The sequence below is a fragment of the Pezoporus wallicus genome, unplaced genomic scaffold, assembly GCF_028554395.1.
Source record: "Pezoporus wallicus isolate ANWC-B61680 ecotype Strahan unplaced genomic scaffold, APGP_CSIRO_Pwel_v1 contig_2012, whole genome shotgun sequence".
In the NCBI taxonomy this organism is placed as follows: domain Eukaryota; kingdom Metazoa; phylum Chordata; class Aves; order Psittaciformes; family Psittacidae; genus Pezoporus; species Pezoporus wallicus.
Window position 1 is genome coordinate 343,752 of NW_026639840.1, and position 25,745 is coordinate 369,496.

General features: G+C 37.5%; 1 protein-coding gene across 7 annotated transcripts in view; it reads left to right on the forward strand.

Annotated features, from left to right (window-relative positions):
• Nucleotides 1-25,745, forward strand: part of ADK (adenosine kinase) — a 304,786-nt gene that overhangs the window by 257,864 nt on the left and 21,177 nt on the right. For all 7 annotated transcript variants that reach the window (XM_057416414.1, XM_057416407.1, XM_057416411.1 and 4 more), the window contains one exon: nucleotides 4,483-4,597. In XM_057416414.1, the coding sequence (XP_057272397.1) occupies nucleotides 4,483-4,597 (115 nt within the window). The remainder of the gene's footprint in view (nucleotides 1-4,482; nucleotides 4,598-25,745) is intronic.

The window sequence follows — 25,745 nt, forward strand, 5'->3', positions numbered from 1 at the left end:
GTACACCAGCAGGTACATCAATGCCATCGGTGTTTTAGATATTAAAACTGTGGGCTGTCCCATTTCATTTTATGTTTCCCAAATTCATGTGGCTGCTTTGTAGAAATCAAGACTTTTTATCACTGTCAATGTTCATTTGTATAATCCTTAGTGTTAGCATAAAAATGCACTTTGAGTTTATTCTATCAAATGAATGAATTTCACAGATGCCTCCAAATATAATATGAAGCATAACAAATTATTGGTACCCTCTGGTAGCTAGACAATAAAAAAGAAAGGAAGTAGTGTATTAAGTCTACCCATTCTATATTTTTATTGCCCCCTTGAGCTAAAGTCTTTAAATGTGCCTGGTTTAAATTCAGTTCTAGTGACAAACTGCTTTTGCTGGTGTCTGCTAACTACCATCATATTAACCTTTCCATTAGTGCTTGCTTAGAGATTTTAGCACAGTTCCTTCTGAACATCCTAAATCTGCCACATTTGATTACAGCGTATCAGTAAAGTGCACAATGATTATGATCTTATCTCTTATTACCCCTTTGCTTGGCAACAGCTCACATGTCAGGTTTACTGGCAGAGATGTGTAAAACTTGGTAAGTGTCCACAATCTTGTTTTCCCATTGTGCTGTGGAAGAAAAAAAAACAAACGAATCACACTACTAATAAAGTACCTTACAAAAAACCTCACAGAGCTTCAAATCAGCCTTTCATTAAAAATAAGAAACATTTCCAGGAACTCTCAAAAGCTTCTAAAATTGATTCTGTGATTTATATTGAGATTAGAAAGCTGGCAAAACATGGAAAAGTGAAAGAAAGAACTCAAGTGACCAGGGCAAAAATCAAGAGCAAATTTATCATAGAAGTGATGAAAAGGTGCTGGTAGCTGAATTTGAGTTGCAGCCTGGAAAGAATTTTGGTTTTTAACAAAAATAATCAGAAGTCTTTTAGCACAGAAAATCAGTTGTGACTGGCTACTTTTTTTTTTTTTTTAATCATCTCCTTTTCTACCTCTGAGTAATTTCAACACTTTCTGTAGACTAAATGCATCTTTTCAACATGGATTGAGGTAAGTATATCTGAAACAATTTTCAAGAAAAAAAAAAGTACAATCAAGTCAACTGCAGCTCTTCAGCTAAAAATACACCTTTTCAGAAGAAATAGAATCTTGTCATAGGCAGGAGAAAACTTCCTTGACGCAAATCTGGGGTTTTTGTTTGTAAGGGAAACCACATTCAAAGGAATTTTTATGCTTCACCTCACCAAGAGTTAGTTTTCCATTGCACTTTGCTGAAATACAGGGTATTTTTGTAAAATTAATCATGATATTTGAAGACCATTATTTCCTTCATTTTATCTCCTGGACCAACACTTATCTGTAATATCAAAAGTAGAACATTACTTTTGCTGTTTCCTTTTTTTTCTGAATTTTGTGTTCTATGACATTTTAAAACTTTTAAATAAATAGTAAATTCACTGTTTGAAGACAGTGTTTCGTCCTAATTGTATGTTGCAGTCATCTCAGTAATTCATTATAATAGTCACAGTTTTTATCCTAGAGAACCCTTGGATGCGGTCCCCCTTGAAGTGGAAGAATGGTTATCAGTGTATTTTGGTTGGATGTTTGTAATATGTTTCAAATAACAAAATTCCCAAGACAAAAGTTTATGAGGTTTTGTTTTTACGAACTGGTAACTTGCTGTTTATTCTATGTAGGAATTAGGAAAACAAAATCCTACTTTAACATAAAATTTAGGGTTCAATTCTGGTTGTCAACCCAAGAAGTAAAATGATGTGAATGAAACTGTAGGTATCTAAGGGGTTAGTACCATCCCTCTACTATTACATGCTTACTGTATATTTAATTCTTGCTGAAAATATGTGTGCTTTTTACTTTCTTTCACTGTCTACTGTATTTCATCCTTTACCATATTTCTTCAGTAACCTTTTCCTCAGGGTCCTCTTTCCCTGATATAAGTTCATCTTTATTCTTTTATAAACTGAAGAAATCATCTCTTGATCATGCCATTTTCTGCTATTATAACTTCCTACTTTTCCTTTTAAAATTCAAAGTGTATGTAAATACATTGCACAAATATCTTAAAGCCCTTTGATTTCTTTGCCTGCTTTGCTCCTCTGTAAATGCGCTTAATAAAGTCACTAGTAGCCACTTCCTAGTTAGCAAACACTAAATACCTCTCTTCTGTTTCCTTTGATCTCCATCATGCTTTATTGCATTTTCTAGTTCATGGATCTCTTAATTACCAAGGCCTGAAATAGTTCAGAATTTAGGTTAACCTTCAGAAGCCTGCATATTGCCAAGCTGGAGGGCTGTAATTCTCCATCCATCTCCTATTCAACAACTTGTGCCACCAGCTGATATCTGCTATTCACAAATCTCTTAAAAAGACATTTCAGAACAGAAGAGTGGCAATTTTTTTCTCTGGTATCATCTTCACCTTTTGAGAATTAGGGGTAAGATGGCCCTGTTCACTGTCTTCAGTCCATGCAGAAGGGTCCAGGGTTCTTCTCTTTCCTCTCTGGTGGAAGATGTTGCCTTCTGAAAGCTATATTAACATTCTAAGCAGAAAGAAGGAAGAAATAACACAAATGAGAGTGTAGTATATGGAAATGAAAAGTCATCAAGACTTTTAAAAAGAGGTGAAGAGACCAATAAATAAGGAAAATTTATTTTCATGCTTAGCAAATGTGTATAAATCAATCACTGGCAGTTGAGGAAGAAATTAAAGGGAGTCTAAGGGTATTGCAAAGGAGCTAGATAATTTCACATCAATAGATCCTGGTAAATGTATAGCCCAGGCATATTCTTTGTCCATAAGAAAGGTGAAGTGCTTGAAGATCGACCAGATTATCAAAAATCAGCAAGTAACCAGGACTGCATGGTATGCAGATTATAGTTCTTGAAGTGTTTAACTGACCTGCTGGTAATAAATAATTATCTCTTGTTAAAATCAGCAGCTGTAGTCAAAATAGCACATATTGTACCTGGGTTTCAGAATAACACTATATATTGATTTTGGAACATAAAAATTTATTAATAATATATATTAATTGTAACAACTCTGGTAAATGACCAGAAACCAGTCTGGACATCTTTATAAATCAACTCTATTCATTATATAATTATATAATATAATGTGTTAAAAAATTACTTGAGATTCATAACGAGACACAAAACAGTGCAGAAAGTGTTGTTATGTTTTCATACATTCAGTGCTAGGCCCTCACCAAATCAACTGGTTTTCACTACAGTTGCTTGTATGCATGAGCAGACTGGGGAAAAAAGGTATGGTGTTACTTAACACAGATATAAATAGAATGGGATATAGTAAGTAGCACAGAGAATAATTGTATTCTTTTGTTTCCTAATGATAAAAAATATAAAATAAAATATATTTAAAAAACTATGGCAAGAAATAGGGTTACATATACCAAAGTTAATTTGGAGAAATTACTGGCTTGAGATAAATCTGAGAGCAAAAGCATCCAACACAACATTATAATGGGATTTTATGCTTACACAAACAACAGGAATACCTGTATTTAGACAAGATTGAAAATTAAGTAAATCAGAAATTGAAATCCTTGTGTTTCAGATCATAGAGCAACTATGAGAATAGGAAGGATAATATTCTAGTGACAACTTGTGTTCTTAGAGTTTCTTGAATCAAATTAAGCATTTGAAACTTGTGGCTGTTGAAGACATTGGATGAATGAAAGGTTTGGGTTTTGGCCAGTGTCTCTGTTCCTAACTACATGCACTCTGGTGTACGAAGTCCCTTTAAAGCAGATTCCTGAAATTTTGCAGCTTAGTCTTACTTCAGAAAATCGAGGATGTTCTGCGCCTCACTGAATATACCTTTCACCCTTTGCTTCCCTGCATCTCAATTATGCAAGCAGCTAGTGAGCACAGAGCATATTCACCTGAGCTCCACACCTTCTAAGGCACTGCAGTGTACAGTCAGTTTACTTGCTGAGATCAGTTGCTGTAGGGAAGTATGGGAAACAGTATTTGTAATCCTGCTGAAATCAGAGGGATTATAGTACTATAAAACCTGGCTAAATTGGATGAAAATCAGGCTCAGAGTTGATCCAAAGTATTCTCTTTCCAATTTTACTTTTAATTTTATGATAGGTAAGGTTAGAATCCAGTCAGCAGCAAAGAAACCCACTAATTGCTCATTAGGAAATGCTCTGTAATTCCTTTGTTAGCTTTGCAGTTTTGCAGCAATTGGAATAGCTGAACTATCATTATCAAGATTAAAAACAATGGTCTCACAGTACTACATAAACCCTTAGGAGAATGAAATAGTCTTCCTTTTAAAAATCTTCCTCTACTGACAATAAAGTCTATTTTATACCTAGCCATAAGAAAAAAAAAATCTTTGATCTGCTAATAAAGTTCTAATCTCCCACCGCTCTAGTGTGCTGGTAACAAGAATTTTCTTTCTCTCCTATTAATAGACTGAAGATATTAAAGAGATAGCCCGCAAGACACAAGCCCTGCCAAAGGTGAACACTAAAAGGCAACGAATCGTAGTCTTTACCCAGGGGAAAGATGACACTGTAATGGCTACAGGTATATTTTTCAAATCTCCCTTGTTGCTCACAGTAAATATTCTAGTTAAACAATTGCAAATTGTGGCTTTACAAATTTTAGATGTTAAATGGTCGTTGAAGCATTTGCCTTTTGATGTTAGCCCCTGATCCTCATCTGTTACACTTATAATTGTTTTAAGATTCTGAATTTAAGAAGTTAATATTTCACAGGAATGCCTGGGAATTTAGTTCTGAACATCTTAAGTTCTTTTTTTATAACGTATATCTAAAATATTGATCCAGTTGGTTTTACTCAGATTTTTATGACTTGAGATTTTATCTGTGTAGCCGTCTTTGCTGCAAACAAGAACACACTATGCCTGCTGAGAACAGCTGTGCAACAGTATAGTATATTTAAACATTTGTGAAGAGGAGGAAGTGAAATCCGGTACTAAGTGAATTTCCAGGCATTTTTGCTTTGAGCAGAAAGTCTCACTTCAGCTTTTCTCAGCCGTCTGCTCTTCTATTCTCAAAGGAGTACGTGGGAAAAAGGTGTTCTAGCAGGGATACGAGTAGTTCGTGCTGTCTAAATTGATGATGTACGACGCACAGATTTAAGCATTATAAACACGACTGCCTACCTTTTGACAGTCTCTTTAATTCTGTCCACCTATGCTTCTAGACTAAATAAGCTATTCAAAACATGTGCTGTGGCAAGCCATTTTTGTCGTTCCTTCCTTCACAAGGTAAGTTATTAGTCAGGGCTGAATTGTGGCTTTGGAAATCAAGTGAAGTTGAGGAAGCTTTGCACCTGAGGGACTGGTGCTTACTCATGTGATATTTGCCTCCAAATCAGAACTGGCTTCAGACTGTGGCTGCAGGGCTAGGCACTAAGTATGTATGTCACTGCTATATAGATCATTCTTAGCAGCAGTTTGAATGATTTCTGCAACAGTTTGCTGTTTCCCCTATCTTCTTAGCTACAAACCGGTTTGAAGGAAATAGAAAACAGTCATTGAGGGCTGGGTATGTGTATCTCACTGAATAATGATGGAAGCGTTGCTTTACGTGAATGGCCCATATGGAGGCCCTCCACTGGAGTATTTTACAGTTGGCTGAAAAACAGCAGTATAAAAATGTTTTTACACATGAGCTAGTAATAGCAGTAGTAAACCTAAATCTTATATGTAACTGTCCTGTGCTCTTATTTAATTTTCACTGTGTACTTATTTTATTCTTCTAACTGGAGTTGTTAACAAATCCATTAATCCCTTCTTTGATATTTTTACAACTGGGAGCTTATTTGAGGACTGGCACTTGCTAATCTTAGCTGTTTGTTCACTATGAAATGAACTTAAATTAGAGAATACATTTTATATGCATGATAAATGCAAGATGGATAGAGAGTGTATGCAATGGTGTCAGCTACAAAAGCAAACATGATAAATGTTAAGGCAGTTTTGAGCCGTGGGATAAGCTATTCAGTGCACAAGCATAGCTGAATCTCTTTGCTACGTTGTTATTCATGGCAGCCAAATAAATGTCAATAATAAAGGAGAATTAAAGATTTTCATTTCCCAGAGGCAGTCCTCTAATACAGCTTGATCTTTCATTTCATTTGTAATTCGTTCTCATGTCAGGATGCAATCATTCGCCAGGCTCTGTGTGTCATGTTAAGTCATTTAATAATGATTAAGAACATAAAAATGTTTGGCCTGTGGGGCAGTTCTTGAAAGAGATACCAATTTGTTATTGTTTTCCCCCTTTTTACTTCCTTTGGTGTGGATCATCTTTTTCCCACCTCCTCACATTAAAATAATAGTGAAAGAAGGAAAACGTGTCCCTTAATTTAGCGTATGATGATACAGCAGAACGGCATAGAGTACTGCTAACACACTTACTTCAACACTAATTAGGTCTAGTTCTGCTTTGAAACCTGCAGTGGAAAGTGTAAAAAGTTTCTAAATGCTAAGTGATCTTTGGCAGAATTACTGCATTTAGGAATAGTTACAGTATAAAATACATTTCCTTTTTCTAATGCACAGGAGTACATTTTTTAAAGAAGCAAGCTGTGTGTAGTTATTTATCCTGCCTTTCTGAGGAAACAATATAGTCTCAAAGAGTTTGTACCTGGATTAAAATAGCATTTGCAATGTCAGCTTTGGACTTGGATATGCTTGTTGGTACTTTCTGCTTTATATTTTATCCAGGTTAATAATAGTAAAAACAACGTGTTTGTTAGCTGGAAGGCATTTCTGTCAGTAGTAACGCAGACAGAGGGGATCAGTATCCAGGCAAAGGACTCTACTCTTCCTTCCAGCCTACTACTGCTTTTAACCATCCTTCCCCAGCTGTTGGGCAGGTCACTTATTCCAGTGGTCTTAGTCTATGTCTGAAAGAGCACAGGATGGGGCTGGAGTTTACAGGTGTGAGAGTAAAAGACCAAGGTACATTTGGCCTTTGTGGGTTTTTTCCTTCCCTTCCCATTTTCCTCATGGGAAGGTCTTTGCTTTCTGGCAGCAGCACGGGGCAGCATTACTGTGAGCCATGGGAGTAGAAGTGAATTGCTTTGATCAGGCTACATTCTGTGAAGAGACACAGGCAAATGGCCCACCCACTTTTCCTTTCCCTTTCCAGTGCCCACACACAGCAAGATGAGATAGGCAATACTGAGGTTGTAAGAGCATCCTTAACAGAGCTCTGTTTCCTCTGTCAAATCCTCTGCATAGTGTCCAGGACCAGGCAGCAGTAGGACTAGGGAGTGAAGGGCTGGGTAACGAGAGGAGCTGTGCACCCTTTGAATGAGTTATGTGTAGATTGGATAGGGGATCAGGTAATGGAAATAGTGAAGGGATACACTTTGATCCAGCTCTGGCTGGAATGAGAGGAAATAAGATGGATAAAAGGGGTTGTTGCAGGTTGCCAGCTCATTTTTGAAAGGACACAGTATTAATTATACATCCTGGAAATTAGGTGTGGATTTTGGGGGATTTTTTAGTGCAGTAAAGGCCAGATACAGCTGATCATTACATGCAGAGAATACTATGGCAACAGTTGTTGCTTCCTAGACATTCCAGAGAGTGGAAATATCAGTGGGTATTTGCAGAGTAGAGCATAGGCCAGAAAGCTGCAGTTTGTTACCAAAAAGAAAGATTGACCAGAAAGTTTTGAGAATGCAGCTCTTTCAGATGAGGAAAAGAGCTTAGACTGAGGCACTAAAGCATCTAATTCCTCAAATATATGGTTCAGCCATACTGCAAAGATGTTTAGTCATCCTATGAGTTGCTGCAGTTTACACAGTGTTGTTTTAATGCCCACCAAAACCACTGCTGGCTCACCTCGAACAGACTACTAGCTGTAGGCATTCAGGCATGGACTAACAAGGAAATTAGATGTCCATGCAAGTGGAGCAGATCATGAAAATGGAGAGAAGCAATAACTGCGTCAGCAATCCCAATCTAAGCCATTCCCATCTCTCAATCCACATTCTTTGGCTGTCTGAATTATTTCTATTTTCAGAGGAAAAATTTGTATCTCTTTATAATGGAATGCATTGGGTCTTTCTACTGTCTGTTCATATCTCTTCCGTCACAATACTCCAGCCCCAAGGCCCCTTTTCTCTCCCCTTCCTTTCTGTTCTCTGTCAGTAGGAATAATTACAAGGAAGAGGCAAGCTCAAATTCAAGCTGAGTGTGATCAGTGTGTTTTATAGGGGAGGAGAGAAGTGTTTAGTATTGGCACACAGGAGCTGTGTGATGAAACGCTAACTAAATTGTCAGCTTCTAAGACTCCACAGAGCATGTGCAAATGATCGTGGTCTGAATCATAGAATGGTTTGGGTCAGAAAGGACCTTTAAAGGCCATCTAGTCCAACCCTCCTGCAGCAAGTAGGGACACCTTCCACTAGACCAGGTTGCTCAAAGCTTTGTCCAGCCTGACCTTGAATGTTTCCAGGGATGGGACATCTGTCACCTCTCTGGGCAACCTGAGGTGCATTTTTTGATGATGTCAAATGATACATTTTAACTGAAAAGCTTGAAGACATTGGGCCTTCTCAGTGACCCTGAGGATTAACATTGACGAAAAAGTTGTCGTTTTCTCTAGCATTGGTCCTCAACGTGGCTGAATTTTGATAAAACTCTCTTGAACAAAAGTAGCCTGTAAGAGACACCTGTGATGAAACCTCTTAGTTCAGAGAGAGAAGTGGGCTTTGGGAAAGGTACTGGTAACTGAAGATAGGATCTGTGGGCTTCCTTATCAGAAAAGTTTATTTGAGGAACACTGTTGGGTTAATTATTTTTGCCGATGCTCCTCATACATACTGGGAATTACTTGGCTATCGAGACTCTGGTCTCACTACCACAGCCGTATTCCATTATATCTTTCTTCCCAGGCCTGAGATTCCAGATCTGACTGAGGGTTCCTGAGTTTCTGGGATACATTCATTTCACCTTTCAGTACTTCTTTCTGTGACCACAAAAATACGTATGTGGGGAAAGCAGGGGGAGTTAATGAATACATTCAGTCTCCTGATTTCAGCAGTTGGAGCTTTTAAGAAACTCACCAAAAATCACAAGCTCTGGCAAGAACATATATGTCATATCTGTATGTGTGCTATAACATTTGTCAAAATCAAATGCTGTGAAAGCTATCCCTTTTACAGAATTGTTCATAACATTTTTAAACAAATTACTTTTAGTCAGATACGTTTTATGACTGGTCTTGGCCCAAAGGGAAATCTTTGGAAAGTCTGAGCAAAATCAGTTCAGCAATGGAAAAACATACTTTTATATTGAAATATTTGCATAATTAAAAAACAGCTGAAGCTACAAACTTTAAACTTGGCTTGCTTTATGGCTCTAATAGAGGAAAGAAAAACAATCCAAATTTAAAGAAAATCACTTCAGCATTTTTCAAGTTATGAATGATGAAATCTGGCATGTTCAGACATGAACATGGAATTTTCCATTCTTTTTCCCCCCAGTGTTTGCAAGACCACCTCTGTTAAGGGCACATTTGTAATAACCTCATTTGTTAGAATATGGCAGTAAAAACAGATTCTTTAAGGATTCAAGCATTAAAGCTACCTCAGTTAGGGCTTACTAAGCACTTACATCTTCTTCAGGTTTGAGACACATTACTCGATGTATTTCAGGAAATGCATTAGCAGTACTGGTAAATGTGGTAAAACGAGAAAGGTCCATCTTAAAAATTTGTTAGTGCACCTACCACATAGTACCACTGAAATACTATTTGTGAATTTCTGCTTGTTATTACTGTTATTGAATCTGTTCCATAAATTAAATGGCATGTGCAGTGTAGCTTAATAAATACGTCAAAATAAAACTTGCAACATTACCAAATTTTAGAGGCTGCCTACTAAGCTTTTGATGTTGGACTAATACTAGGCAGTTGTCTCTGTTATCTGAAACAGGATAGTGAGCTAAATGGATGTTGGTGTCACCCAGTACAACCAGTCTTAAGCTAATATCTGCAGTTATGTTCATAAATTCGAAGTTTACAAGTTTGGATAAAACCAAAACCTCATCTAGATGAAAAAAGCAGCAAATGGTAGTACATTCTTTTATGAATGATGAAGCTTCTTTTACTGTGTAAGGATATGTAAGATCTTAAATATTTTAGGAGAGTTTATAAACCGTTTGTTTTAGAAACGTTGTCAAAACTGTGGAAACTAGAGAGATTTTTAAGAGTCAGTCTTAAATCATAATGGCATGATGCTGTATGCTTTTTGGGGGGAATAAAAAGGACTGATGTTCAAGCATACAAGTTACTCTAAACAGAGGTCAGCCTGTGCTGCAGTCATAGACCATGATACCTTGTAAGCCTATCTATAAAACATAGAAGTATTTATTACTATTGACACTGCTGACATTTTATGGTGGGCCTGTTTGCAGCTCCACTTTCTGCAAGCTTCTGTGTGTTATCCTCTAAGAAGCAAGAAAAAGCATTATTTTTTTCTTACAGCTTGCATGCTTAGCTTTCTAGACAGGAAAACCTTGACTCACTCTTTTTATCCAGCAGCCTTCCTGATCCTTCTTGGATCTGGAGAAACAGTGGTTGGGTTATATTAGTGTGCTCTGTTTTTCACAAGTTTACACACTTTCACTCTTCCCTATCCATTTATAGTCACAAATAGACAGAAAAGTTTAAAAAACAAAAATGGATTTAGGAAAAGGAAGTTTTAGTCTGCTCATGGCATAACAAATGAGCCAGAAAGCCCAACAGAATTCTTTTTAGTTTAGTTGTGACTTAGGAAACCACAAAACCTAAATTAATAATGAACATTTGTTGATAGGGATTAATGAATAGCAAAGCTGGTAATACCTTTTTGTAACTGAGACCTCTCATGCTGTGTGGGAGAGGAGGTCTGAGCATTTTATTAGGCAGCTGAAACACATTAATAAAACCTACATTCCTGGATACTGGTATCTTGACTGGGCTTAAAAGTGTATCAACTGTTGCATCTCAAAGAATGCATATACATATATGTAAATAGCTATACGTATATATGTAATGTGTGTGTGTTTCAGTGATTTATCTTGATTTAAGAAAAATACGTCTTTTCTAGTCTAATGTGTTAATGTTTAGCCCAGGAATTGAGAGTGAAACTGGAAAATGCCCTTTTCATGTATAATCACTAGAAATACTAGGAAGTATTTCCTCTACTTGTTTCTCAGATACAAGTATGTAGATTTAGGAAGCTGTACCATAATTCTTAAAAAGATTCTTGGAGGCATAGCTGTTAATATACAAGTGCACTGCTTAGGTCATTGAAATTACATGCTGTTGGAGAGGCAATACAGGGTTGGAGCATGGGAACAGGATGGAGGCAGACCAAAGGTCTGTCTAAACTGGTATCTGCAACAGTAGTGGGTGCTTGTAAAAGAGGATAAAGCCAGAACAAATCTATACTGATATTTCCATGTTACTCTCTCCTAGCTTCCAGCAACCTGGAGTTTGGCAATTTCTGAACTAGAGAAGTTGTCTTTGTACTTAATACTCCAAAATAGGAGTTTACCATACATAATGTCTTGTGATAATAATCATCACAGACTCTGTGTTATGTAAAGAAAGTAAATACCCTCCCCTTATTTGTTTGGATTCAGCCACTCAAGAATGTTACTGGCTATCTCCAGCTGCTTGTATTGCACAGCCAGTCCGTCATCATTCCATATGCAATATCTCGTTCCTTTTGATTTTGCAGAACTCTTGCTTACCTTCCCTTCACTAGTGTTTTCTCCAGACTCTCTTACTATTCGGATACTTGCTCTTTGATCCATAATTCTGACACCCTGGACCACCCTTCACTGCACCTTCTTCAGTTCCGCTATACTCTTAGTGCCTGAGAAGTTTACAAAGTGGTTTAATTTTGTTGTTTTCTTTGTTCTGTATTCCTCTTTTAATAATTGCTAACATTGTATTTGTTTTTCTGGCTGCCACTGATGATTGATCTGACATTTTCATGGAATTATCTGTTGAAGCTTCAAATGTTCTTTATGGTGTGGTAATGTGTGGTTTAGAGCCCATCAGTGTGTATTTAAAGCTAGAATTGATTTCTTTTTTTTGTTTTTGTACGTGCACCTTTTTTACATTTATTGACAGGCAATTTTATAGCCCAAAGTGTGAGCACTTTTGCAATCTTTTACACTCAGCTTTCGTTTTTACTATCCCAAATGAATCTAAATGTATCACTAGAAGATGGCACATGCTGTACTAAATAGCTCCCCTCGGAAAGGGTATGCATAACCTGGAGGTGCTACCCGTAACAGGTATGCACAGTTAACATCAAGAATGGATGTGGGCATGGGGATTTCAGTAAGGCCACCTCCTAAATGGCTTAAAGTCTTTCTTGTCTGACTCTGAAGAGCAAGGCTGAATGAATTTATAGTAAGATACTGATTCAGGTGCCATTAAACCCAAAACGGACACTTGTTCAGGAAATAAAGTACCTTAGTACACTGCAGCTGAAGTTTTTTGTTTGTTTTGGGTTTTTGAGAAATATAATTTTGATATTATTCCTCAATTAGAGCATCCACATAGAATTACGTTATCATTAATTTCTGTTGCCACCTATATACATGTCTGTATTACTTTAAAACTGGCACCATTTTACTGGTGAACTGAGCAAGTTGTGAGGTGGTTCATACAGAAAAAATTACATTGACACACTGTAATTCTCTTTTCTCAAACCCTGAAGCAACAGAACTCCCTACCAGAAATCCTGAGAAGACAAGACTGTGGTAATTAAGCCTCCTGGTTACCAATGCAGGCCCCTACTGTTCTTGGCAGTCATAGAAGGAACGAGGATTCACCTTATTTGTCCTATGGCTACCTAGTCCTCAGAGCGTGTGAAAGGGAGAGTTGGGTCCCTAGCAGTTCTAAACTGATAGAAAAGTCAGAAATCACTGCTCCTCTAGGACACACATTTCCCCCACACTGACAGCATACTGCATCCGCATGGGGAGCCAGCTCAGCAGTCTGCACAGACTGGCAGAAATCTACCCATCCTGGTATGGTACTGAGCTCTCGGGACCAGCTTGTTACAGGGTTAAGATGAGTACTAGTGCCGGCATGGGAGGACAGAGTGCAGCATTTGCAGTAGGAGACAAGGATGAGCTTATAGTATCTGCAAACTATGGCAGCTGAAGTTGTTCTGGAGCCTTACTCTGAGACGTAAAACAAGATCCATCTAGCAACAAACACTATAGTTCCAAAGTTGGAGTGAAAGTTGCTCCAGGATCAGCTGGCAGCACTGTTGAATTACGTCCTCAAAGCAAGGAGCAAAGAAAAAGGGCTCAGAGCCATGAGTACACTATCACAAAGGAACTGATCTCTGACATCTCATGTGCTGAAAACTACCAATTCTATCATAGGATTCTATTAAAAAGAACCAGTCATTCAGAAATTGGGAAGCACTGGAACTAATGACAGCACCCAGATTTAATTTGTGCTTTTCACATGTGCATGTAATCGATGCAACTTTGTCAAGATTATTAAAATGATACCTACCCTCCCCATGCAAACCAAACATGAAATTCTGGTGACTTCTATCGTTTCAGCAACTGTTTTTGCAGATACAATGTTATGTCAGTTGAAATATGTCTTTCTGACTTTTTGAACAAACTGAAGAAAATCCCAAACTCCAGCATTCTGTTTCATATGAAATAATTATCCTGTAAACTTTTGATTAAATTTGTGCTTAAAGATCAGCATTGTCCTTTTCTATACTTGCATTCTGTGTTGCTGCAGTATTCGGTAGTGGACGCTACCCATTTCCCCTTAAAGCGTGTGCTTAATGAGTTGAAATCTGAAACCCATGTTTCAAGGTTTACAGTGCATAAGCTTCTGACCTCCTGACGCTTAGGTTTGAATCATACTAAGAGGGTGGCTATTTCATGAAATTATTCAAATAGTAATTTTTTTACCAGTAATCTTTTAGGAAATGTATTTTCTCTTTACACTGATTTGGTATGATTATTTTTTTCCATTGTAAGAAATTAAATATATGGCTTGTTCAGCAGGTTCCATAATAGATCAATAATTTGTTGGCTTAACTTTTTTTTTTCCTGTGGAGATGTGGGAAGATCAATGTCTGTATTGCCCTAGGTCATGATCAATACTTTTAATAAAACTTCCTTTTTTTTCTTTTCCTTTTTTTTTTTTTTTGCCTTTGTACCTTTGTACGGTTTTGCTTTTATTAATGAGCTTTTCCTTTAGTTTCAGACCATTAATGGTTTTCAGATAATGTCATACTGCCCAAGGTCAAGGCCAGTTTGAACTTAAAGCTCTACTTATCAGTGATTAAATCTATTGGATGGGCATAGATGTGTTAGAAGACATAAGAATTTGAGGCACTGCTTTCTAGAGGCTCAGAGTTGAAACAAAACAAAATCTTAACCTTCTGGGAGGATGACACATTAAGGCTTCTCTTTTTTTCTTCTTTTTTTTCTCATTTCCTTATTAAGTAAGTAAGGATTGTTCCTATTTATGGATCTCGTATTGGCGTTAACATCACAAGTACCTACTATGGCCTTGACTGCTCTTCAATTAAAGATATTAAATGCTCCACATTAAGATTTTTAATGGTATGTTGCTCATTTTGCACGACCAGTTTGAAATAAGGTAACACATCTTTTGTTCACTGCTGAAATTCTGGATAAGTAGCAACTTATCAAAGTGTGTGTTACCATCTGGAGTGCTTGCAGAGAATGTGATATTATTGTCTCTGAGGCTCAACCCAGCGTCTTTTGAAATCAATGGAAAGATCTCATTAACTTCATTGACTATCGATTATGGCCATAGAGAACTTAGAACATTCATGAATATTAATGGTTTATACTGATCCATGTGTCTTTTTGTGTGTTGTACCTTGTCTGCAATCTCCGATTCAATTTTTGTAGCCTACCTAGAGGTTATTCAAAAAGTGAACTTTAGATATGCTGAAAGATTTGATAACACGTTTTACCCTAAGGTGTCTTCTTTGTTGTCTGTTACAAATGAGGTGCATTAAAGAACTGCACCCTTTGACCACTGGCACCTCGGCAGAATACCTCCTGTAGAAGATCTTTTTTTCCATTAGTTTGGCAGTGTTAGCCTTTTTTTATTAGGCAGCAGTTCACTTCATAACAAATCATCACAGAGGAGTTTGAACAGCAGAATCCCTACTCAGAAGGTGCCCTACAGACTCTGGTAGCCTATCATCTTTAATTTAGAGATTTTATTTCCCATCTTGTGATTACAGTTGAATGAACATTGTAGAAAAGTTTAAATCGTAGCTATCCATGTCATGCTTTGCCGTAAATGATGGAACTTAACGTTTTCAAGCCTCTAATCTCACCTGCTCAAATAGTCACTGTAAAATAATTGCACAGAATGGCAGGAGAGTAAAATGTGGGTATGTGTGGTGACCTCGGATGAAAATTAACTGCAGGAACTGGCCCTTTGATTAAAAGTTTCTCTGCTGCAGCATCCAGTTGCAGGCAATAGAAGTTGTACGAAGTAGGTGGCTGAATGGAAACCAAATCCTTAGCTCTAGGAGGGATAAAGGCTAGGGCGGATCCTGGCTAGTGGAAAAAGTGGGCAAAGGGAAAGTTTGAATGGGTCCTGCTTCACCTGACTTTGGGGATTTAGGATTCAATTTGTGTAAGATGACAAAAAATCTTCAGTTAACCCTGGGGGTGGGGTTGGTAATCGGAGTTCTCAAAAATGGTTAATTGTTTAAAAGTAGGAATTATGAAATATATGAGTTTGGCTCAGTGATTTCCACAGTAAATTTCACAGATAAAGCAAAGTGCAAATTATTTAAACGCCATATATGAAAAGTAGGCTACGCACATTACTTGTGTACCAGTGACCTTGACACACCTGCACGTAATATGGAATATGAAGTGGGAGTTTAATATAAACCTCTGGATACCACAAAAATAATGTTTATGTAGTTGATCCCATTTGAATGAAAGTAGGCTCCAGCTTACTTTGACCATAGCTGTTTGCTTTGTTATGAATAACAAAGTCAGTAAAGTAAGCAGACCTGACTTAGAGTATATACAGGCAGCAGATTTAATGAATACAGTAAACATGAACTGCTTTTATATTGCTATGTTTTGGCTATACCTACTGAATTATGTAATACTAATGTTTCTTTAAAAAGAATACTGAGGAGTGTCATCTGAAACCAGATTTAAAGTTTGGGAGGCTGCTTATATTGATTTTATTTTCTGTAGTCTGCTACCCTGTGCCCCCCACCGCCCTCCTAATCCGTTCCAATTCCTCTGCCTGCCCCAGTGATTAGCAGTCAAAACTAAATCAGAGAGGAGTCTATGGAACCAAATATTTATGCCCCTTGTAATCCGACACTGTGATATTGTACCGTGAACCTGAAAAGATGCCGGGCCGTGCATTGTGGCTAACAGCAATTGATCACAAATGAAACTGCAGAACTCTTTTCCAAATTGTTGGCTTTATAAATTTGATAATAAGTACATTTCCTGTGCAATAAACTATGCATGCCCTCTCTTTCCACCCCACCTGCCCCAATTGCGGAATGCTGTTTGTACAGTATATTGTTGTTGATGACAACTGAATAAGAATTTGTAGGAGCAGTTGGCTATCAAATAATGGCAAATTTAAAGGTTATGCAAATCGTGCCAGTACAGCCCAGCTTGTTTCAGACCTCTTTTCTCTATTATCATATCAATTGAGTCAGCTCATAGTAGACAAAGCAAGGTTATGGGAACCACCTAGAGCATCATGCACCATTAAACATCAATGCAGCATACATGAACATCTGCAGCAACGATCTTATTAACAGAGGGTATAACGGAAGGCAATAAACAGCTTTCTCAGTCACTTAATTGTAAAAAATTTAATAACCTAATACTTGAATTATTTATCAACAGCAAGTTGGTCAAAAAACATGCAGTTGTGGTGGGTTAGATTATAATACCTATTTCACATTGTAAATCGCCACAAAAATATGAAAATCCGTTTGTGAGCAGTTAAACACTATAGAGTGCTAAACTTGCAATTCTCTTTTAATCTTTGGTTCATCGTGGAATGTAAATATCTGCTTTTTGTGCTGCATTTTTTATATCTGGCTAAAATCAAATATTAAAAAAATAAAGATTGTTTTGGGATTTCTTGCCTAACTAGACAGCTTAAACGTTTCCAAAATCAAGGCACAGGTGTTTTGTTGTGAAAAGTAGAATACAAAACCCAAAAGTGGTCTTTGTGTACGCAACCAAAACACATTTGGGGAAACAAAACAAAGTGTATTAGATGTTTGTACTGGCTATGTATCGTGTTGGTTTCTGGAGTAATCTCTGCGCTGCTCTAGAAGATGAGAGCATGTGAAGCTGCGATCTCAAACGGCTTAGGGAAATGAATACAGAAATCAAAATATGTTAGAAACTGATGATGAAGAGAAACAAGTTTTGGTTCTTCAAGACCAAACCAAACTGCTAGGGATAGGCTAGGGTTGGAGCACACCCTTTGCTGGAACCAGATGAACTGGTGGGGAGTGTCAGCCCTCCTTTCCTTGGAGACTGGGGCACTGGTGGATTCACTGCATTTGGTTAACAGGGAACTGGAGGCCTACTCATGAAAGGTTAGACCTGCAGGAGGAGAGCACCACTCTTCTGATTTCAGCCTGAATGTGCAAAAGGCACGGGTATTTAAGAATAAAATCAGAAAAAGGCAGTAAGAGACTAGATGAGTAGAACAGTACAGGCTCAAAGGTCAAATTTGACAAGTGCATTCAGCTGAAAAACCTGCTCCAAATGTTAGTCTGCTCCCAAGCAACTTTGCTCCGTCCTGGCACCCTCTGCTCTTACCTCTGCTGCCACCGAGTAGCAGCTATCAGATCAGATTTGTATTGATATGGAAAAAGAATGAAGCCTTCTACATTTTTGTTGGCATAAAAATCCAAACTGCACTGGGATTGTTGGCTACAATAAGCCTCAGGGTCTCCAGTAGACACCTCAGTCATTTCTCTACTCCGTAGGAAACAACGGGCAAACAGGAAGGCTGGGGGGAAAGACAGTAAGCAGCAAAGATTGGTACAAATATGAATTTGGCAAAATGAGAGTTACAGAAGTTAATTTTGTTTCCATTAAAAAAGGGGAAGTTCCTCAAGGAAAAGAGGGCAAAAAAGTAGGCACTATGTCTGAATAACCATTAAGTATGCATTTTACACTAAAATGCTTCTAAAAGGAACAAGTAACAAGCATTTTCCAATTTTTTCCACATTTTTAAGTTACAGTTCTCTGTAGGCTATCCAGTGGTTTTGCCTGCATATCTGTCTGGTTTTTAAAGCACCCCCTGCTTGTTGCCTTTCTTTGTAACTTTTCATAACTTCATTATATCAGCAGACTGGTCACATTTTATTTACACGTATCTGTTTGCTTGCTTACCAGCCTCGCTTTCCAGATTGGAAACTCTTCAGAGCAGGAAAGCTTTTTTTACATTTTTCTTCTAACACATATTGTGCTGATTGTCTTGACAATATGAGAATACAGATGAGGTTTAAAAGATCACAAGTTATACTTGGCTATGCGTGCCAACTAAAGTTTAATTAATTTTAGAATGTTTTACTGCTTCTGTAAAGAAGATCAATGTGTTTGGTTCTCAGGTCAAGATAGCTGAAAACTGAATGATTCAGCAATTTAATGCTACAGAAATAAAACTTTGAAGCAAAGTAACTGAGAGTGACAGGAGATGGTAGGAGTTTGACGTGGTTCTGCAGAGATAGAGGCTGGAGGTTTTTAATTTGTCTGCTAGGTTAGTTATTTTGGGTTTGTCAAGCAGCCTGGTTTTGTAGCATTGGGGTTCACTTTAAATGACAGTGTATGCACTGTAAAGCCTGTTATGTTACCCTTATGAGTGCCTATATGCTACTACCATACTTCAAAGTGCTTGTTACACAAGCATACTATTCAAGAGCTCTTGCTGGAAACTGTCAAAACTGCTGTTATAATAACTGTATCCGAATGCCAAATTAATTCATTATGTAGGCAATAATTGTATAAATTCAGGGCTTGCATAATTTACATTAAAACGTATGTGATATTATTTTGAAAGGTGATAGACTGGCCATCCTGCTTACAGCAATGTTTAGGTAATACTTTTAAACTGATCAAGTGATGCTACAGAGATCATAGTTCGGGGTATCTAGTTATCTATGAAATTACTTGCAACTGAGGCAGGGGAAGACTTAACTACTTCAATTTGGGCCAAATTCTCCTTCTAGATTGGCATAACGTTTAAAGAATTCCAGTAAAAACAGTGGAGTTGCTCTGGTTTTAACTAACATTTTAAGAGCAGAATATTTTCCCATTGAGACTAGAACAAATTTCAGCCTCCACTGCAGTGACATCTTCTAATAGATTTAAAACCTGCAAAACCCTGAGAAAATTCATTTAGCGAGCATGTTTCATTCTTCAAAAATAAATAAGCAGTCTGGGGAGAGCTTAATTAAAGGTAACACAGAATTCACAAATACAGCATGAGAAGAAAAAGGTAATTGTAAAAGTTCTGCAGCGGAGTTCAGAGTTAAAAGGATGAAGAATTAAAATTTCTATGTGTGATTTGGATCTTTAAAGGCAATGCTGTAGAACGTCTGTGGTGTGACTGCCTCAGCAATGGCCAGCTACTATCCAATTAACTGCAATTTTTTCTTTTTAAGGAGAAATATATGTATACATTAACTTATTTTTAGTAATGTTTCTGGGGAAGGCTGTCTCTTTCATTCCAATGGACTGATTTTATTTGTGAAACTAAATATAAATTCTCCCAGAAGAAAAAGCTCCTTCAGAGCTGCTCTGTAGTGACCTAATGCTCACTCCTTCTCTTTTCAGTCTTACTGATGCTCAAGTAAAATAGAAGTGCCTTGGGCCCATTTCTGCCTCCACTGACAACCCATGCTTCTCAGATTATCATGTAGCATAAAAAAAGCTGTCATGTAACATGGCATTTATTTAAATGATGTGATTTCTGTGTTCACCACTCTGAAACTGAGGTATAGCTAAGAAAGCTGGCAAGTTTTGACAGGTTTCTTTGCCCCACTAGGGCAATATGCTTAATGTATAAAAAATCTGAGGCATAATACAGGTTTTTGTCCTGCTAAAACCAAATTATAATGTGTTTTTCTCCTTTTTTTTTTTAGCCAATGTTTTCAAGCTTTTGGATAGGGATTGCTTTGACCTAATTATATGTTGATATTTGTCAGAAAATTCTCCCACAGGACAGTGTTTTGATGGTCCGGCTATGCAGTGGTTTAAAACGTATCTGTAGAATTCCATGAGATGAAGTACAAACATACGTGCATTCCTACTAGTGGGCAGGGTTTGCTTTCTGAGCTGAAAGATGCTTCGTTTTTGCACAGTACCCATACCCACACCCACATTCAGAAGGTTGAAGAGCATGCATGAGCTCGAACATACGTGTCTGTGTATCTTGAACATTCATACGTGATATATTCTTTACATTAGATGCTGACATTCTGTCATCATTTGTGTGTTTTCCATTCTTGAGCTACCTATTTATGGACTGAAACTGATGTGTTTGTATTTCCTATTCCCATATGCAGCTCAAAAAATAATAGGTTTTCTGGGGGGTTGAGGGGGATTATACAGAAGGATCAAATAAGACACAGTGGCCAAACCAAGACACGTAGGATTCACAGTGCAGGAAGAAATGATGATATTTATTAATATCCAAGTCCAGATCTGGTTTTCTGTCACCCTGTACTTTCCCTGGTGTGGCTAGGCTCACTGCAGTAGAGCATGCTCTCGATAGAGACTAGGATCCTACAGTTCATGGGGTTTATTTACTGTAACCCATCTCCCCATCTCTTCTGTCTTCAGGACTGATTTTGATCTGAGCTCTTCATAGATATTCCAAGACCGTCATTGTGTTCTATCAGTGAAACATCTGCAGAAGCTTTTCTTAGTTTTGGTGCCTGTGTCTTCACACCCTTCACCTTTTCCAAGTCTTCAACCTCTTTCCTGGTCTGGACAGTGATCACAGGAAAAGGATTTAGCTCTGAACACTACCTTATGTCTCCAGCAGCCATGCCGAGCTAGAGGAGTGCATTTTCTGGCAGTTCAGTGGGCGCAGTTTCAGCTCCCTCTGAAAACTGTGCCCAGCGGGCAAATGGCAATACTCATGTGTGCTCAGAAAGGCTTTTTCAACAGAGTTCATTGCCATTCTAAGCCTTAAACGTTGTGACACATGCCAGAAAAATTCAGCAGCTTGTTCTTTAGGGCAGTTTTATTATATATGTATGCATATATATATATGTATGTATTTTTTTAATGTATTAGCAGCAAACTGAAACAAAACTAGTATTTTCTGTTGATCACACATGGTCGTAGTTGTTTGTTTACTTGCACAAAGAAAGAATTATTTAATATGAGAAATAAAGTAGAGCTTCAACTCATGGAACTGGCAGTAATGATATACAAAATGCTGATGTTTAAGTGGTCCCCACACCTTTTATAAAGTAAACAAAAACATATTTGGGCCTGTAGAAGCTATTCGTGAGTTGATGCTGTTAGATTTTTTACACTTGTAACTAGATACAGAGCTCTGAGTCTAATCTCGTACTGGTACAGATCAAGAGTTATTTCAAAGGAGTTGTGTTGAATTAACAGCCATGCAGAGAGAATCACACATAGGTTCAGAGAATATACGCTGGGTGCAAAAATAGGGTTTGATTTTACATCATTGCTAATAGCTGATGTGTATGAGTATATGAGTTCCTTTGGAGGAGCCTTTTTTCCCCTATTAACTCTAATCCCATGAATCATACTTTAGTGAGATGCTATGAATGCGACTTCTGAATAAAAATACTCTTGACTAGATAATGGGACAATGTGTATGTCTGAAGAGAGCTATAAAGAGGGAAGACAAGTCTCACTGAACATCTTTGGATTAACTTTACCTCCTAGGAGAGAGGGAAAACAGGGTCTGCACACTGTTATTTCCCATACAGATATCTATAGGACCATGAGTAGGGCCACAGAAGATTCAAAGTCCTTGGTATCATATTCCTGCTCAGTTTCTACGTAAACTGAACCAGCTGACTCTGAGGGACAGTACTTAGCATCCTGACCAACACAGCTATATGGACTTACTTTTGCTTAGTGAGCTGCAAAGAGAATTTTAGCCTGATTACACTACTTGGGTCTTTTATTATGGAAATAAATTAATATTTGTATTAATTCTATCATACCATAGATATATAAATGTCTTCTAAACAACAGCTACTCTATAACTTGTTTAGGGTAGCATTGTTTGTTGTAGCAATAAGGGCTTAACTTCTATATTGCTAGTTACGAGATTTTCTTGGCTGCATGTTGAATTCATTAGTATACTGCATCATTTGTTGTGTATTATTAAAATATTTGGTTAGAAAGATCCCGAAGCATGTGGCTGACTTGCATCTCACTTGTTATGCTGTTTAGCTCCATTGACTTCCACAACTAAGTTCCTTATTTTTCTGACAAGCCATACATAGCTACAGCACCAGGCCAAGAAATGCACAGAACTAGATGGAGGAGAGAGAAGATGTTTGCTATGCAAAACAAGGGAAACTTAACATGCACACAGAAAGTGCCAGGGGGGCCGGAGTGTTCATCCAGTACAGCTATCTGAGAGTCTCAGCCTGAAAATGCAGAATCTCATTCTGTTTGCTTAGAAATGATGGGTTGAATCAGCACTGCCAGATTTGAAATATATCATCACTGGAAGTCTTAAGGATTTCTTTCCAGGGGTTCAGCATGCACTGCCCTGCTCCACATTGCCTTGTAACTTTAGACAATGCTGTGCTGATATGGTGGGAGAGTTGCAGTATGTATTTGATATACATTACCGAGTGTGGTATCTGTGTGAAGTACAGCAAAATGGCATTTTTTACCTAGAAAAGAGGAAAAAAAAAAAAAAACAACACACAAAGAAACAGGAAAAGTGGTGATATTCCAACGATTTTTAGAGATGATCCAATGTGCAGAAGAGGTACAGAGACCTGGAGCCAATAGGCTTCTGGGTTCTACTTTCTGGAGAGAAGTAAAAGCTCAGAATCATCCTGACTTACATGAGCTTCTTTCAAATACTTTTCTCATTACTTCGTACCTTATAGCTGCCCAGAGACATTTATAGGTTTTGAGTTCAGGTTTCTGTGTTCTGTTAAGTTCTTCCTGTCTTCCCCCCACCTCTCCCCTCCTTTCTTTTTATCTGCTTTTGGCCCTTGATCTAAAGAAAATTAGAGAGGACGGAGGTGGGGAGGAGATGGGACAGAACTGTTTCACAGTTGTTCCTTTCTTTTACAAGTTAAAGCTCACAAAAGAAACATGAATGTGTCTCCATCTTTTAAGCATCTGTCCTATCACTACCAGCCCATGGATCAAAAGATTAGCTGAGGAAATAGCTACACATTTTTGTATGTATTTTAGGGCTCCCTTCTTCCTTTTATTTTGTTTTAATACAAAATTAAGGACACTCCAACATTTTGCCCATAAGAGTTCTCTTACAGGTAATTAAATGTAAGTTTACACATTTAATCTGCTTTCAAGAGCAAGAGAGACTGGTAAATGACCCAGTTAAGGAAAGTACTCTGCCTAATTGGATGTAATGATTGTTTGCTGGTGTTTATTACTGTACTAAGAGTAGACTTGTAGTCTGTGGCTCTAGTTTGGTTTAAAGACAGACCTGTAGTATATGCAGCTATCATCAGAGTTTGGTTGTTTCAATTAACATAATGAAATAGGCATGTGTTCATTTAGGAGCTAAAATATATTAGAATGGAAAAAACACTGTTTTCTCAGTTAATATTGCTCTCCAGTTATCTCTCCAGACTGTTTTACCCACAAAAATATCTTAAGCTTGATATGCTAGTGCGTATCTTCATTTGAGGAAAATAAAGATAGATTTCACATTTCTATGCACATAATGAAACAGGTTAGCAGTGATTAAATTCACCAGTAAGCTGATTCCTTCTGATTTATTTGTGGCTATTGTCTTCAGCCTGTGACATTACCCCATTAATGTTTGTTTTTGATTATTTCTATGTAATTCTAAAAGAATTGAGTTCCTTTCTAATGTAAAATCATTGAGAGTTGAATCAGAGATTCTAAAATTTTAGGTTTCATTACTGCTTGTTAGTAAAACTCCCCTAATTATAGACACCTTGTTGCAATTCTGGGCTTCCAGGGAATGATATCCAAGTGGAATGTGTTGTATCCCAGAGTGTGTATCACAGAAGATATTTGTTGCTTAAAAATAGAACACTGGATTTTATGCCCAGAGGAGCAGCACTTGGACTTCAAAACACTTACGTAATTATTCTTCATTTCATAAGCTCTCAGAATGATAAATGAAATCAGAACTGACTTTGAAAAGCAAGGCCACTGATGACCAGTGCACTTAGCCAAGGTGTCTCTGTATTCACTGTGATGGATTCGGGAGTTTTATAATATAATAGATCACACACAAAAATGAAGTTAAAGCAACATTAAAGTCACAAAAGCAAGGCTATTCAGAATGGAGACTTCTGCTTCATTTTAATTCACCCTGCTATGCCTAGTTGTTACAGAACACAGATTGGTAAGGTATGCTAACTATTTTTATGCTATGACACAGACATAAGGTAATTTAATGGCAGCTTTAATTCTGACTTCATTTATTGTGAAGGAAAGAAGAAAACTACCACCTCTATTATTTTGTTGTATCTTTCAATATGTGTTATTATTAGCAGTAGTTTAGTAGACTCTACTGTGCTAGTAGAAGTTCTCTTAAGGTTATAGAAAGATCTTTTGCCTGTTGGATGTGTGCAGATGGTAATATCTTTATAATGCAGTATGTGTTCCAAAGCCATGCTGGCTTCTTCTGAAACTTCAGTAATTCAAAATATGAGATTATTGCTCCTCTTGAAAAATACCTAAAGTTACAGAGGCAGAATATATGACCCACGTAGAGATGCAAAACTGTGACTGGGGGGAGGGGAAAATGTTCTCATACCAGCTGAATTCCTTGATGTATCTGGGGTCTTAAGACTTATTACATCTACTGCAGAAACAATAGAATAAGAGCTCATAGTGCAGTACTTACCTGCAAGTACTAGAGGGAGCTGAGGGAAGGAATCAAGACAGGAAGAAAAGAAGGGAGAAAGATGATGGTGAGAACTCATTTCGTTAGTCTGCTTGAATCTCACTTGATGCCAATCCCCATTTGCAGCATTCGAAATATAAGGTCTGTGTATTATTCACTCTCTGTGCCCAAACACACGCATTTCTGTGCATATGCTAGTGTCTGCTGTGTATTTAACGTAGAACATCTGTGTGTGCCCATGGACACTTGGGAAGGAAGAGGTTAGTTTATTACAATGTGTCTTCAACAGTGTTATTGTTTTGTTCATTGTTTTAGTATTATCTAGAACAAATCATATATACCTTCTTATGAAATGGATGAATACACTCTGCTCATCTGGCAGAGTTTAAAGTAAGACCTCTCTTTCTTGATTTCCAATTCAAATTAATCCTGTTAAAATTACTAAAAAACATTGCTCTTAAGAGCACAACACAGCATTGAAGCACATTTCTAAATAGCTTTCTTAACAGGATAGAGAATAGGATGCACTGAGAACTGACTGAAGCCTTTTCTTTAATTGGAAT